We start from the raw sequence: 16,198 nt of genomic DNA, 5'->3' as shown, positions 1-16,198 counted from the left end.
GGATGAACTACAAAATATAAACAGTGCCATGGACAACACAACAAGCGGAGAGACAAAGAACACAAACTGCATTGGGATTGGGTCACATTGCTGTCATTGGAAAGGTCGTGCTTTGCAATCAGGTGATCATACAGCAGAGAACCTGGACAACACTAGCCTCTGTTCCCAGATATTAGATTGGATGCAACTTTAAGACATTTTACCATGGGTATATGATGGGGATCAGATCCCCAGAACACACACTTCTCATCTAGAGCTGAAGGCAGGGAGGTCAGGAGCTGTGGGAGAGATCACCGTCAACAAATAGTCAGATGTAATCGGAAACCCTCATTTAATCCCAGCCATGTTCATCTGTGTCTAGGACTGGTTGGCCTCATGCAATGGCTGGTAGGCCCATGTAGCTCCTTCTGAGACACGTAAACTGATCCCAATGATTAAAATCCACCAGTTACCACAGTCACCTGAATGAATAACAGCAAATCCAGCTCCTTAAGTAAATCTCTACATTGCTTTCCCTGGGTTAATTTGAAAGATAAAAGACTTAAAGAGGGTGTTGTGACAGATTGAGACAGGAACCAATGGTCCCAAGTGCTTGCAAAAGGTAAATATCCATCTGTGCCAATTTGACCCTGGATGCTAGTGGTGCTCACAATAACAGTGATGTTTTTACTGGTTATTAATTCAGGATTATTCACATCATTCTGACAAATGTCCCAATAACATCCAACCCAACCATCTGGCAAGCCCTACCCAGCAACATGAGTGGAGCTTCACCCAGGAACATTTGCTGCGAGGAGCAAAGTAAGAATTTACCAGGAGCTTTACTTCAACAAATGAGCTTTGCAATGAGAACAGAACCAGTGACAGAAGACGACCCAATAACAGCAGCATCGGGAGGTAGAATCGATAGGATTGTACCTCAAATGGTTCAGGGTTTAGAAAATTAAAGGGAGAGGGAGAGAAGGTGTACAGGAGGCTGGGGAGGGAGAGAGAGAGAGAGAGAGAGAGAGAGAGAGGTGGACAGCAGGGAAGAGAAAGTGAAAGAAATAAATCAAAGAGGAAGAGAAAGGAAGTCCTGCTCAAAGTGAATAGTTGGTGGTTGAATCTTATACCCAGTGTGTTGGATAGCCAGCAGGGGAAGGCATGTAGGGCTGGTGTAGCTGCAGCGTATCGTAAGGCTCCTCAATGGCATCACAGGCCTGTGATGGGAAGCAAGCTACAAGTTAAACACATCCAACACAACCTCCTAAAACCTTCATCTGCAAAAAAAAAAATTAATGCAAAGGAGAGACAGACAGCTCCCAGAGTACAATCACAGTTCTGTCACCTATTGCATCCCTCTGCTTTCCTTACTATTCTCAGAATTTCTGCATCCTTGTGTACCACAAATTCCCCATTCAGTTTTGCGATGTATAGTTCATTGGTGTGACCCAGCCTGATGTCTGTCTCAGCCTCTAACCCTAATGCAGATTAAATACAAACAACTTGTGTTCAAGAGGTTCAGATCATTAGAGACTTGAAAAGTAATTTAAGGGGACAGTTGTGCAAGGGGAAGGATGTTGTTATGCTTCAGTTGTACAGATCTTTGGTTAGACCTCAACTCGAGTATGGCGTTCAGTTCTAGCTTTGCATTTCAGGAAAGTAATCTCGGCTCTGGAAGGGGCTTTTTAGCTGAAATTCTGAGTACAGGTCACAAACTTGGTTTGTACTCCCTTGTGTAGAAGATTAATAGTATTTAATATAATTGAATGACTCAATTGGATAAACAGAAATAATTTTCTTCTGTTTTGGGGAGGGGATTATCCAGAGGAAGGGAGCATGACCTTACATTAGACGCCAAGCTATCCTACAACACTTCTTCACACAAAAAGGGTAGTGCAAATCTGGAACTCTCTTCCCCCCAAATAAGCTATTGAGGTTGAGGGACAATTTAAAATCAGATTGTAATTGGCAAGGGTATTAGGATTACTAAAACAAGGTGGTAAACAGTTAAAATACAGATCAGCCATGATCTCATTGAGCAGCAGAATAGACTACTTGTGTTCAAGTAACTAAACCTTCCACACTATTTCCTCCAACACCCTCCCTCAACCCACCATCTCGCCTTTCCTCTCCTTAGAGATGTGAAATTGCCTCTGATCCCCATGCTCCCTTCCAAGTCCTGCCTTCATCTTATTACAGAATTCTATTCCCTTTTTGTTGTGACTTTTCACTTTGACAGCCTTATTTTACATGCACGAGCCCTGGGATTAGAACAGTTCACCACCGGGAGGTTTCCTTGGATCAGATAACAAGATAATTATGGAATTATAGAATGATACAGTACAAACCATTTAGTTTGGCTCTGCCTGCTCTTTCAAACTTACGTCAAACTTATCCAGTTGGTCCCACTCCCCTGTTCTCCACAGCCCTGCAACTTTTTGGCTTCAAATATTTATCCTTTTGAAAGTTATTATTGAATCCGCCTCCACCACCCTTTTAGGGAATGCATTCCAGAATATAACAACTTGCTATGCAAAAACATTTCATTTCATTTCTGGTGCTTTGCCAGTTATTTGAAATTGGTTCTTTGGTTACTACTGGAAACGGTCTCTCCTTATTCATATGACCCACAGTCACCCAGTATGATTTGAACACCCACTAAATCTCCCCTGCAAAGGAAAACAATCCCAGAATCTTTAGCCTCTCCACATAACTGAAGTCTCTAATCCCACTAAAGTATCTCTTCTTTCCTCACTGAGGCCAAGTGTGGTGCCCAGAATTCAGCACAATACTCGAGCTGAAATAAGTAGTTTTAAAAAGGTCTAGCCCAACCTTTGTATGTAGTTGGATAAAGTATAAACAGTCAAAAGAACTGGTATGCTTTCTTTTTTTAAAAAAAGTCTTCTCAACTCAACTTCAGGCTGTGTATACACCCCTCTTCCTGCACCTCCTTAAATTGTACCAGAGATAATTATGCATCCATCATATTCTTATGTTAACAAAATGCTAAAGGCACGATGATATGCTAATTATATGAAATATGAAGAGGTGATCAGAGTACTGGCATTAAGCAAAAAAACAGTAGAAATCTAAAATAGCAAAATGCTGGAAATACTCAAGTTGTGGCAGTAACTGTGGAAATAAGCTGAGTCAGCATTGCCAGTCTGCGACCTCTTATTAGATCTGGGAGAAGTTAGAGGTAATTGAGGTTTTGAGCAAGGGGTGGGTGGCACAAAGACAAAAAAGGGAAGGGGCGTGACAGGGTAGCAGACAGGAGAGAATGAATACCAGAAGAGTTAGTCTCACAGGGCCAAAGAGGGAGCACGAAAAGAAACAAAGAAACAAAGGCCATGCAGAGTGCAGGTGCTGACTGAAATAAGATAGCAAAAAAAGGAAAAGGAACCAAAAAAATGAAGCACAGATTAAATCCAAAATTGGTGAACTCAAATGTCGAGTCCAGAAGGCTGTAAAGTGCCCAATCGAAAGAGCAGCAGCAGCACTCCCCCCCCCCCTCCCCCCCCCAGTTATGATGAAAGGTCACAGATCTGAGAGACTGTTTCTTTCCACAATTGCTGCCATAACCTGCTGAATATTTGTGTTTTAATTTCAGAGTCATGGTATTGTTCAATTGGCATTACTCACCACCACATGAAAGGGGCTATTGGGTATGAGCTCTCCACCAAAGCGGATGGTGATGACATATTTGCCAGGTTCTGGTGCCGTGTAGTAAATGTCGAATGTCCCATCTCTATTCTCGACCACATCAACATCTAGTTCAGCTCCATCGGGGGTCGAAACCTTGCAGGTGACCTTCCCTTTGCCAGCAGCCTTAGCATCCACAGTGATGACTGTTTCCTGGCCAATCTGGATGGTTGGACCAAGTCCTGCCCCTGGAAACGGATCAGACATCACAGCTAAAGGAGTGGTATGGTTCAGCCCGAGTACCGTACTGGATGACGTGTTGTTGTGTCACACTAGTTAGGACCCACAGAGTGTCGGCAATGAGCTTTAAAACAACTTGATCAAGAGTGGTACAGACAGCCCTAGGGGGAGCTGTACCGTCTCCCAGTACAGCATACATACAACAAAGATGTTCATCATAGGACAGTGGGATGCAGCAAGAGAGGTCAAAGGGCAGTGGGATGGAGCCAGCAGAGGGGTCATAAGGTAACATATCTTGGAGATCCAGCTCCATTCCCTGGGTCAGAGGGTAAATCAGCCATGATTGTTCCTGTCACAAGAACAAAATACTTGCATATGTTGGAAATCTGAAAAGAAAGCAAAATGCTTGAAAATATGCAGCAAGTCAAGCAGCATTTGCCAAGAGGCAAACAGAGTTAATGTTTCGGGTTGATGACCTTCTCAACTCGGTTCTGATGAAAAGTCATTGATGTAAAACATCAAGTTGGTTTCTCTTTACACAGATGCTGCCCGATCTAAACATTGTCAACATTTAATGTTTTTATTACTGCTCTTGATCACTATCCAGTGGCCCCTGGGATGTGGTCTGTATGAGAGGAAGGGGGTAGTGCAGGGGAGCTAATGGTTTCCCTGGTTAGAGACAGAACACCTGTGGATGGTAGGAGCAAGTTTGGTGGACGGTCACTCACCTAGTCCATGGCCGCCGATGGACACTGTGGGAGGGAGAGCAGCCGGTTAGAAACAGTCACCCATAAACTCAAAATACAAAGAGGAGATTAATCAACGTCAGCAAGAATTAAGACACGCAGAGGTTAAAATAAATCCCTGGATTCCTAGAACACTCAGCTTTTGAACTGCTGGGACACTGGTTGATGCCTACACGCTACGAGGTTCTGGTACTGGCTCATGTGACGAAAAGGCAGAGATATCTCTCAGATTGGGACTGAACCATCAAGTCTCCAACTTCATGGCCTCCTCCGATTCTGTAAGTGGTCAGGAAATGGGAGACAGGATTGATAGGTGACAAGTGGCATTTCCCCAGGGATCCCCACCAATCATTATAGCCCCTCTGTTAGCCAGCCACTTAGGGGTCAAAGGTTGACCAGAGCTTAAGGGGTCACTGGTTGGTTGGCAGTAGCTTTGATTGTGCAGCAAGATTGCAACAACTCTCATTTTTGCAAGTGTTAACAGTTCCAAAGCAGCTGTACTCTGTTAGCAAGGTAACCATGTGGGTCAGCAAGCTAGTGGTGAAGGGAGTGGGGAGGCGATGGCTTAGTGGTATTATTCGCTAGTCTATTAATCCAGAAACTCAGCTAATGTTCTGGGCACCCAGGTTCAAATCCTGCCACGGCAGATGGTGGAATCTGAATTTAATTTTTTTAAATCTGCAATTAAGAATCTACTGATGACCATTGTCAATGGTCGACAAAACCCATCTGGATCACTAATGTCCTTTAGGGAAGGAAATCTGTCGTCCTTACCCGGTCTGGGCTACATGGGAGTCCAGAGCCACAGCAATGTGGTTGACTCTCAACTGCCCTCTGAAATGGCCTAGCAAGCCAGTTTCAAGGGCAACTAGGGATGGGCAATAAATGCTAATAAAAGCCAGTGACCGCCTACATCCCACGAATGAATAAAGGGAGGGACGGGAATGAAATGCGACAAACTAATGCACCTTCAGCCAATAGCCCACCTGGAACTCTTCTAGATTTCCCTCACCAGATTCCTGCAGCTGATTGCCAGATCCAAGTCTCTGCACCCCAGAAAGGAGCCCCTACTGGGCAAAATACATCTATTTCACCCCCTCCCAGTTTGGATGAAGGTAAGCACTGATCATACCTGTTACCAGACATTTGCTGGCATCTCCAGTTGGTATGGCATGGATTCGGTATGGAGAGTAGGGGATTTCATCTCCACCATACTTGATGGTGATAGTGTAATGTCCACTCATATCTGGAAGGTAGGACACAGTGTACGTCCCATCTCCATTATCGCGGATATTTGCCTTTTTTGGTTTTCCCTCAGGATCCTGAAAGGATGAATCAATGTTGTGAATATCCAAGTGCTGATTAGTTAAATCTAAAAACTTTACATAAAACCCATGTGTCCACCCTCACACCACTCACCAAGCTTCTGGGAGGAGCCTCAGCCAATGAGAGAGACATCTAACTTTCCATACAACCAGATCCTATGATCTAATTGATTGTATTTTGCATCAAATTATATTCTGTCAGGTTAGGGGCACCAGCTGAATGAATGGCTGTTACCAGGTCAATCATAGGGCAAACTCTTAGACTGCCTCTACCATCTCAGGTCACACTGTTGGAATATGGAATAAGCCAACAAGACCCACCTGTTTATACAGTTACCATTCTGGATTAAACTTCAATGGTTGATGGGAACTCAACTTTTTTTTTTAAATCAGCACTGGGGATATTAGATCAAGCTGCCACTCAGTGGAGCGATGGGGAGGAGCAGGTTTTGATCTAGACAGAGCAGGAGACTTGAGCTGGACTTACAATAATCTGCACTGTAAGCAGTCCTTCTCCAGCGTCCCTGGCATCGATGGTAAACTCGACTGGGAGACTGGCTGGCACTCCAGAGGCATTGAGCCCAGGCCCACTTGCTCTCACCTTGCTGGCATCATGAGTTGGCAGAACCTTTATCTTGAAGGGACTGAGAAATGAACAAAAATCAATTTGGCACAGTAAATGTCATTTAAGCATAGCACAAAAAGTCACATCATGCATAACTAATTTGATCCAGTTCGTTGATGACTAACAGGATTGATGGGGGTAGTATGATTGAGGTGTAGATGGACTTTCAAAAAGCATTTAATAAAGTACCACATAATGAACCTGGTAGTAAGTCGAAGGCCGTGAGTTTAAAAAGGGACAGTGGCTGTGGCTACAGTACTGGTCAAGGGACAATGGCCAAGGTGAAGCAGAGGGTAGTGGTAATGGTTGCTTTTCATTAGAGAAAAACATGGAGTAATCACAGGGGTTGGAATTTGGACCATTGCTCTTTTTGACATTTTAAAAATGACCTGGGCATGGGTATAAAGGGCATTAGTTATAAGTGAGATGTTACACTTTAGGAGGAAGAATAAGTTGTCACAAATTCTTTATAAAATGATTGTACAAATGCAGTAGGGGTGGTATCAGAGGTATGGATTCAGAAATCAAAGTATCCATGCTAATTAGCCCATTGAAAATAAATCAAAATACACTGGCATTCACTTCAAGAGGAATAGAATTGAAAAGCAAAGAAGTTATTCAAATTTACATAGAACCCTCGTTACCAAGAGAGGATGTAAAAACAATTTACTAGAATGATAACAGAACTGAGAAGTTATACCCATTAGGAAAAATTGAACAGGTTGGGGATCTTTTCTCTAGTGAAAGAAATGAAGGGTGACATGGTAACAGTCTTCAAAATTACAAAACAGTAATCGCATCCTCTTCATTCAGAAGCAAGGCAAGAGTCACTGCTCTTAGCATCAAGGCAGGGTGGCATCAAAGGAACGCTAGCAAAACTGATTCAATGAGAATCAGAAGGAAAACTCTGCTGGTTGGAGTCATTCCTGCCACAAAGGAATACGATTGTGGTTGTTGGAGGTCAATTATCTCAGTTCCAGGACATCACTGGAGTTTCTCAGGGTAGTGTCCTAGGCCCAACCATCTTGAGCTGCTTTCGCAATGACTTGCCCTCCATCCCAAGGTCAGAAGTGGGGATGTTTGCTGATTATTGCATAATGTTCAGCACCATTCAAAACTCCTCAGATATTGAAGCAGTCCAATGTCCAAATGCTGCAAGACCTGGACAATATCCAGATTTGGGGTGCCAAGTAACATTCACGCCACACAAGTGCCAGGCAATGGCCATTTCAACAAGAGAAGTCAACCATCTCTTCTTGATATTCCTCCACTCTCCACCATCCTGGGGATTACCATTAATTAGAAACTGAACTAGTTAAACAAATACTGTGGCTACCAGAGCAGGTCAAAGGCTAGGGATCCTGCAGCAAGTAACTTACTTCCCAGCACCTGAAGCTTCTAGGAGGTAGGGCTGTGCCACAACACCATCAATAAAAGTTAAATTACTTATATATCCAGTAGGGAATTCATGAGGAATTTATTTGCGGTGGTAAAAATGTGGAACTTGGTACCACAGGTAGTAGCTGTGGTGAGAAGCATAGTTGCATTTAAGGGAAAGCTAAATAAACACCAGGAACAGAATGGAATATATGAAGAATGGGAGGAGATCCACAGTGAAAATTCTGATGGAAAAGGAATCAGCCTGAAATGTGAAACTCTTGATTAGACAGAGATCAGAACATACATGCTGCTTCTCATCACATGGCTTTGCAGAGCGAGTACTGGGTTCACATGGGAAATCACCAGAAGAGTTCACTGAAAATGCTGGATATACTCAGCAGCTCTGGCAAGATCTGTGGTGTGCAAGTGTTAACCTTTGAGATTATGAAAGGTCACCTAATTAAAACAATAACTGTTTCTTTCCACAAATGCTGCAAGACCTGCTGAGTATTTCTAGCACTTTATATTTCAGCATTCATGGTCCTTTGCTTTTATATTACCATTCCAGTAAATCTCTCCTGCACCCTTCCCAGAACTTTGACGTCTTCTTAAAATTTGGTGCCCAGTGGTTAACGCTGTTGTCTCATAGCGCCAGGGACCCAGGTTCAATTCCGGCCTCAGGTGATTGAGGAGTTTGCACATTCTCCCTGTGTCTGTGTGGGTTTCCTCCGGGTGCTCCGGTTTCCTCCCACAGTCCAAAAGATGTGTGGGTTAGGTTGATTGGCCATGCTAATTTGTCCCCTAGTGTCAGGGGGATTAGCAGGGTAAATACATGTGGTTACAGGGATAGGGCCTGGGTGGGATTATTGTTGGTGCAGGCTTGATGGACCAAGTGGCCTCCTTCTGCACTGTAGGGATTCTATGATTCTACTCCAGCTGGGTTTGAGGTTTTCAAATGATGCAATATCCAGTGTTCACCTGCGAGGAACTTCCTGCTCTGCATATTTGACTGAGACAGTGAAGGGGCCATCCGTGGCAGGCGTGTAGTGAACAGTGTGCGTCCCATCTCCATTATCCATGACCTTTGCTGGCTCCGATATACCTGGAACGGACATAGAGAGTCACAGTTTACTCCTTCCACTTTTAACACCCCTCCATCAGTTTGGCAGTAAACCATGTCCACCTACCCTCAATAGCAGCCAACTCTTCTCATACAGCAATTCCCCTACAAGTCACAACACACACAACCACCTCCCCCCACCCCACTCTTCTCCCATCACCCTCCACAGGTCACAATGCTCAGGCTGCTGTTTCCTAGAAAACCCAACATGGATCCAAGTGGTCCAGAACAACCAGCCTTACCTGTGGGCCCGAGGATCAGCACCTTGAGAGGTGCCTGTCCAGCCTTGCTGCAATCGACTGTGAAAGTCTGGGGTACATGTGCCCGTACCCCAGTACCCAGCCCAGGGCCTGTGCACTTCACTTTGCTCGGATCAACCAACTCTTTCACCGGCACACGAAATGCACTGCCTGTTAACACAAAAAATATATACATCATATCTCATATCCTACACACAAAACAGAGCTCCCAACACAATTTATCCTGAGGGAAGACACTCTGATCTTGGTGGCTGCTTTATACAAACAGCAACTGCAGTTATATAGGGCTTTGGTGAGACCATAGCTGAAGTACAATGTACAGTTTTGGTCTCCTTACCCAAGAGAGGATTCTCCAGCCTGGTTCCTAGGATGACAGAACTTTCCCATGCACAGATTGAATAGAATGGACTTGTTCTCTGGGGTTAAGAAAGAAAGGTGATCGTATCAAAAAACATAAAATTCTTAAAGGGTTTGACATGGTGGATGTGGAGGCGGTTTCCGTGGCTGGAGAATCTGAAACTGGGGGGGGGGGGTGGGGGGGTGTCGTCACAGTTTTAGGACAAAAAAGGGGTCTGCCATTTTGGACTGAGATAAGAGAAGAGAAATGTCTTTACTCTGAAGGTTGTGGATGTAGTCAGAGGATATTCGAGACTAAAATCAACAGATTTTTTGATGACACCAAGGGGATCAAGGGCTATAATGAGGAATCGGCAGGCAAGTGAAGTTGAGGTAAAATTATGGCTATGATTAGTGAATGACAAGGCAGGCTCGAGGGGCTGTTCAACCTACTCTTGTTCCCATCTCTTATGGGGTCTTAGAAAGGCAAAGAATTACATTAAGATGGCACAGGAGGGCAGACAGGCAAACAAACACGAATGGTAGACAGGATTAAATACAGAATGGCCTCGGAGTTTCCAATGCATCAGTAAAAGTGATTCCATTTGAAACTGGGACTTGTAGACTCTCAATGCAGAGTTAGTACAAAGCAGGTCAGCTCACCTGGAATAGGGTGCCCTCCAAATGTGATGTTGACATCGTAGTCTCCAGGAGTGAAGGGGATGTACTCAACACTGCAGCTGCCATCCTTGTTGTCCTTGCAGGACATTTTTGCCTCGGAGGGGCCCTCAATGGCCAATCCAAGGCCTCCAGTGCCTGCCCCCCTGAGCAAAGATATAGAGAGGTCAGGGTACAGATTAGGACAGGTGACAATCTCAATCCTTTTCCAAGCAGACAGACAACTGGTCATTGATTACAGTTAGGAGTCACCCAAACCCTAACTTGTGGTCCAGGCATGTTCAGCCCCATTTTCCACCTCCAAACTGGTTCCATGGGAAATCCCTGGTCCTCAGAATTCTCAACACCAGGTTAAAGTCCAACAGGTTTATTTGGCAGCACAAACCTTAAACTTTGAGCACTGTCCCTTCATCAGGCATCTACACACCATGGCTACCTCAGAATTCACCAGCATAATTGAGGCAAGAGATCACAAGAATCTTTCTCTATCCTATAGACGACAGTTCTGGATCTGATAACACCAAATGGCACAGAGCTACAAGAGATTCATCTTTCAGACAGGAGCTAGACCCCAATGGGGTTGCAGGTTAGTGGGATCACTACAGGTTAGGAGTCCTGGGATGGCCAATGGAGCTGGGGGAAAAGAGTCATACAGTGCAGAAGAGGCCCTTCAGCCCATCAAGTCTGCACCAACTTGCAAGAAACACCTGAACTCCCACCTAATCCCATAGCCTTCAATTTTATGACGTGCCAGGTGCTCATCCAGGTACTTTCTAAAGTATGTGAGGCAACTTGCATCTAGCACCCTCCTAGGCAGTGCATTCCAGACTGTATAGCAATGTCTAGAGCTGGATTGTGGAGAGAGTGGATGTATAATTGGGAGATTTCCTGGGCTCTTTTTGGAGTAAGAGTTTTAACACCAGGTTAAAGTCCAACAGGTTTATTTGGTAGCAAATGCCATTAGCTTTCGGAGCGTTGCTCCTTCGTCAGATGGAGTGGAAATCTGCACTCAAACAGAGCACAGACACAAAATCAAGTTACAGAATACGGATTAGAATGCAAATCTCTACAGCCAACCAGGTCTTAAAGATACAGACAATCTTTTTGGAGACCAGGAAATATGATACAAAGCTCCCTCAGGTGATTAACTGGATGGCTGGAATCTATGAGCGAATGCACCTGGGTGCCCCAGTGCATCTTTGTTCTGTACTGCCCGATGGTTTGGGTTCTTTATTTACCTGCTCAGGCTGCACCTCACCTGGTCTCCACTGTGAATCGATTAGGTTTGTTCACTAGGCCTCCCTCCAGGCCTGGCCCATAGGCCCGAACACGGGTTGGATCGCAGCCTTCTGTGACTCCTACTCTGAACGGGCTCTTAGGGAGTAGGACATCATCATACAGCACTTCAATCACATGTATTCCTGAAAGAGAATGAACATGGAATTGTAATCCATTGTAGCAATCCACATATCAGTGTTGCCTCGATAATGGACCAACAGCAGGCAGCTGCCTACCTCGGGTACCACCTAGAAGCCAACTATGGACATCTTTGTTTGTTACATCCTGGTTTCTGAATGTTGTACATGATGATCCTACCATGGAGGGGCCTCTCTTCCTGCCCCATGACAAAGAACACATTCGCTGCCCCAGTAGAAGACAAGACTCCATTGGGAGGATGGAGGAATGGACAGCAGAGCTGGGAAATGCCCTCGAGGAACTGATCATGCCAGCTATCAGGATTGATTCTGCTCTTAATTTCTTTGAGGTCCTATGATGAGTGGGCAGCACAGTAGTAGTGCTTAGCACTGCTGCCTCACAACGTTAGGGACCCGGGTTCAATATTGGCCTTGGGAGACCGTTTGCACGTTTTCCCCAGTGACAGAATGGGTTTCCTCCCACAGTCCAAAGATGTGCAGGTTAGATGGATTGGCCACGCTAAATTGCTGATGTGTAGGTTAGGGGATTAGCAGGGTAAATACATGGTTACAGGGATAGGGCCAGGGTGGGATGTTCTGTTGGAGTTGGAATGGCCTCTAATCTGCACTATAGGGATTCTATGACTGCTTTTAGGTCAAGGAGAACCCCACTCTATTCCCTGGATGGGAACAGGATAGAGGGAATTCAGCAACTTGGCACAGAAGGAAGGAGAGGGCAGCAACAGGTTGTGTGTGGGCTTCAAGAGCAAACTCTGAATGGCAAGAAACAATCAGTATGGTGCCCAAGGGTTCACTCTTGGAGATCAAATAATCTTTCCAGAAGTCTAATAACTTTGACCATAATTTTGCCCTCAAGTTCTAAAATACTCTGACTGCTGGTGCTGATCAGGAACAGCCAGAGTTACCTCACCATGGAATGAGCACCAGATCAGCAGGGAATGGGATGCCCACTTGTCTGGGAATCAATATGGTGGCTGCAATAAATGCTGACCTTGCCAGTAATGCTCACAACCCAAGAACAAATAAAAATACTCGAAGAAACTTGTAAAGTGAATTGTCACTTACCATCTTCATAGGCTGTGTACTCCACACGGTATGTTCCATCACCATTATCCTTGATGTAACTGTCAGTCTTTGCTCCAGATGGGTTGGCAATACGAACCTTGATATGGTTTCCACCAGTTTTGTTAAGAGATCTAGTGTCCACAGTGAACTCAGTGGTGACCTCCCGGAGTACCCCTGGAACATCAGCAGAGAGACGGGATCAGACTGTTTAGTTCCCTTCCACAATAATGATCTTGACGCCATTAAATGAGTTTCCCTCAAATCAATCCAAGACATTGAGTATTCCCTACATGCATTACCTTTCACCGACTATTTAAACAATGATGGGACATTCCTTACTGACTGGCCAGACACCCAACGTGCCTCACCAATTAGACAATAAGACACTCGCCAACATTTTTACAGACTTGCTTTTAATGCACGACTCCAGATCGTATGCTGTGATTATCAACATGAGGCAACAACTGACCTTAGATGCCCACAAAATGAGCTCTTCCTGCAGGATCTAAAGAGACAACAGTAGTCAGGTACAAGTACAGATTGTTTCCTTACCTCGAGGTTCAACTCCTGGTCCAAAGACTTTCATCCCTGCAGTGTCGATGGCTGGGTCGACCCTGACATGGGCTGGGAATTTGGGCACCGCATGCCCACCGTACTTTATAGTGATGGTGTACATGCCAGGGAACGGTGGAATGTAGGTGATCCCAAAGGTTCCATCACTGTTGTTCTGAATGTGAACCTCAGCCTTTACACCAGATTCGGAGATAATCTCGATGGTCAGCTCAGCTTCCCCCGCCTTGGAACAATCCACAGTGAAAGTTGCCGTCTCACCGACTTTACCATGTTCTAGCCCTGGACCGCTGACAGTGACCTTGCTGGGGTCGAAGAGTGGTTTGATGTCAGCTTTGAAAGGGGATCCTGGGATATGAGCCTCTGCAAACAGGATATTGACTGTATATTCGCCCGGTTCTGTAGGAAGGTATGAGACGGAGCAGGAACCATCACCATTATCCTGACATTCAATCTTAGCTTCACAAGGACCTTCCACAGTCAGACCAAGTCCACCAGTGCCAGCACCCTTGGTATCAATGGCAAAGGGAGCAGCTTTTCCGACCACGCCGCCTTTGAGGCCTGGACCGTAGGCCCGAACCTGGAATAGAACCAGAATTGCTCATTTAATTCATATAAAGCTCACTATGAAGAGTGAGTATCTCATCATTAGGTACGAGTAAAGTCACCATGGTCCCAAATGACCAAAGGTTGCTCTCCTCTGAGGGGGAGAACTGACTGGTAGCGATTTAAGAGGGTCACCATACCTCAGGCAAGGGGCAGAGTTGAGAAGGTGGGCCTTCATGAATAACCTCAGCCAGTATGGGAATTGAACCCACCTTGTTGACATCACTTTGCAACACTAACCAGCTGTCCAGCCGAGTGGGCTAAAATGACCCCTCATTAATGCCTTTGTTTACCCACTGTTTATATACTTGGAACCAGGTGTTGTCAATACCACCAAAGCCCTGGCTTCCTGTCAGAGCCTTCAGTTACTTCTGAAGCACTCTTCTTGAGAAAACACTTCTATAATGCCAGAACACGACAACAGAAGAATTAGGAGTAGGCCAGCCGGCCTCCCTCGAGCTTGCTCTGCCATTCAATAAGGTGAAGGCTTATCAGATTGTGGCCTTAACTCTACTTTCCTGTCTGTCCCCCATAACTCTTACTGATCAAAAGACTTGGAATATATTCAAAGACTCAGCCTCCACTGCTCTCTGGGGAATGATCTCAGGAGAAAAAAAAGTTCTCCTCGCCTTAAATCTGAGATCCCTAATTTTTAAACTGTGTACCCTGGTTCTAGACTCCCAAAGAGAAATATCCTCTCAGCATCCATCCTGCCATGTCCCTTCAGGATCTCATGTTTCAATATCTCTTATTCTTTTACACTCCATAGGTGCAAGCCCAAAGATAACCCCTTCTCCCAGGAATCAGCTGAGTGAGCTTTCTTTGGACTGCTTCTAATGCAATTATATCCTTTCTTAAATAGGGAGACCAAAACTGTACACAGTAGATATGGTCTCACCAACACCTTGTACAACAGCATAACTTCCCTACTTTTATACTCCAAAGAACAAAGAAGAACAAAGAACAGTACAGCACAGGAAACAGGCCCTTCGGCCCTCCAAGCCTGTGCCGCTCCTTGGTCCAACTGGACCAATCGTTTGTATCCCTCCATTCCCAGGCTGCTCATGTGACTATCCAGGCAAGTCTTAAACGATGTCAGCGTGCCTGCCTCCACCACCCTACTTGGCAGCGCATTCCAGGCCCCCACCACCCTCTGTAAAAAACATCCCTCTGATATCTGAGTTATACTTCGCCCCTCTCACCTTGAGCCCGTGACCCCTTGTGATCGTCACTTCTGATCTGGGAAAAAGCTTCCCACTGTTCACCCTATCTATCCCCTTCATAATCTTGTACACCTCTATTAGATCTCCCCTCATTCTCCATCTTTCCAGGGAGAACAACCCCAGTTTACCCAATCTCTCCTCATAGTTAAGACCCTCCATACCAGGCAACATCCTGGTAAACCTTCTCTGCACTCTCTCCAACACCTCCACGTCCTTCTGGTAGTGCGGCGACCAGAACTGGACGCAGTACTCCAAATGTGGCCTAACCAGCGTTCTATACAGCTGCATCATCAGACTCCAGCTTTTATACTCTATACCCAGTCCTATAAAGGCAAGCATACCATATGCCTTCTTCACCACCTTCTCCACCTGTGTTGCCACCTTCAAGGATTTGTGAACTTGCACACCTAGGTCCCTCTGTTTCTATACTCCTGATGACTCTGCCATTTATTGTATAACTCCTCCCTACATTATTTCTTCCAAAATGCATCACTTCGCATTTATCTGGATTAAACTCCATCTGCCACCTCTCCGCCCAATTTTCCAGCCTATATCCTGCTGTATTGCCCGACAATGCTCTTCGCTATCCACAAGTCCAGCCATCTTCGTGTCATCCGCAAACTTGCTGATTACACCAGTTACACCTTCTTCCAAATCATTTATATATATCACAAATAGCAGAGGTCCCAGTACAGAGCCCTGCGGAACACCACTGGTCACAGACCTCCAGCCGGAAAAAGACCCTTCGACCACTACCCTCTGTCTCCTATGGCCAAGACAGTTCTCCACCCATCTAGTCACTTCTCCTTGTATCCCATGAGCCTTAACCTTCTTAACCAACCTGCCATGTGGGACTTTGTCAAATGCCTTACTGAAATCCATATAGACGACATCCACGGCCCTTCCTTCATCAACCGTTTTTGTCACTTCCTCAAAAAACTCCACCAAATTTGTAAGGCACGAC

At 45.2% G+C, this 16,198-nt stretch overlaps 1 protein-coding gene across 3 annotated transcripts in view; it reads right to left on the bottom strand.

The window, feature by feature from the left end:
- flncb (filamin C, gamma b (actin binding protein 280)) overlaps nucleotides 1-16,198 on the bottom strand; it is a 61,566-nt gene that overhangs the window by 19,891 nt on the left and 25,477 nt on the right. For 2 of the 3 annotated variants that reach the window (XM_078235702.1, XM_078235704.1), the window contains 11 exons: nucleotides 13,388-13,985; nucleotides 12,836-13,009; nucleotides 11,593-11,755; nucleotides 10,320-10,480; nucleotides 9,303-9,470; nucleotides 8,919-9,042; nucleotides 6,423-6,579; nucleotides 5,743-5,932; nucleotides 4,593-4,616; nucleotides 3,625-3,872; nucleotides 1,113-1,199 (listed from right to left, as the gene is read on the bottom strand). In XM_078235702.1, coding sequence (XP_078091828.1) covers nucleotides 1,113-1,199; nucleotides 3,625-3,872; nucleotides 4,593-4,616; nucleotides 5,743-5,932; nucleotides 6,423-6,579; nucleotides 8,919-9,042; nucleotides 9,303-9,470; nucleotides 10,320-10,480; nucleotides 11,593-11,755; nucleotides 12,836-13,009; nucleotides 13,388-13,985 — 2,094 coding nt within the window. The remainder of the gene's footprint in view (nucleotides 1-1,112; nucleotides 1,200-3,624; nucleotides 3,873-4,592; nucleotides 4,617-5,742; nucleotides 5,933-6,422; nucleotides 6,580-8,918; nucleotides 9,043-9,302; nucleotides 9,471-10,319; nucleotides 10,481-11,592; nucleotides 11,756-12,835; nucleotides 13,010-13,387; nucleotides 13,986-16,198) is intronic. The other variant, XM_078235703.1, reaches the window with a different exon arrangement.

This window comes from Mustelus asterias, chromosome 19, assembly GCF_964213995.1.
Source record: "Mustelus asterias chromosome 19, sMusAst1.hap1.1, whole genome shotgun sequence".
NCBI lineage: Eukaryota > Metazoa > Chordata > Chondrichthyes > Carcharhiniformes > Triakidae > Mustelus > Mustelus asterias.
The sequence above is the reverse complement of the archived record's forward strand: the minus strand, read 5'-3'. Positions and strand labels throughout refer to the sequence as shown.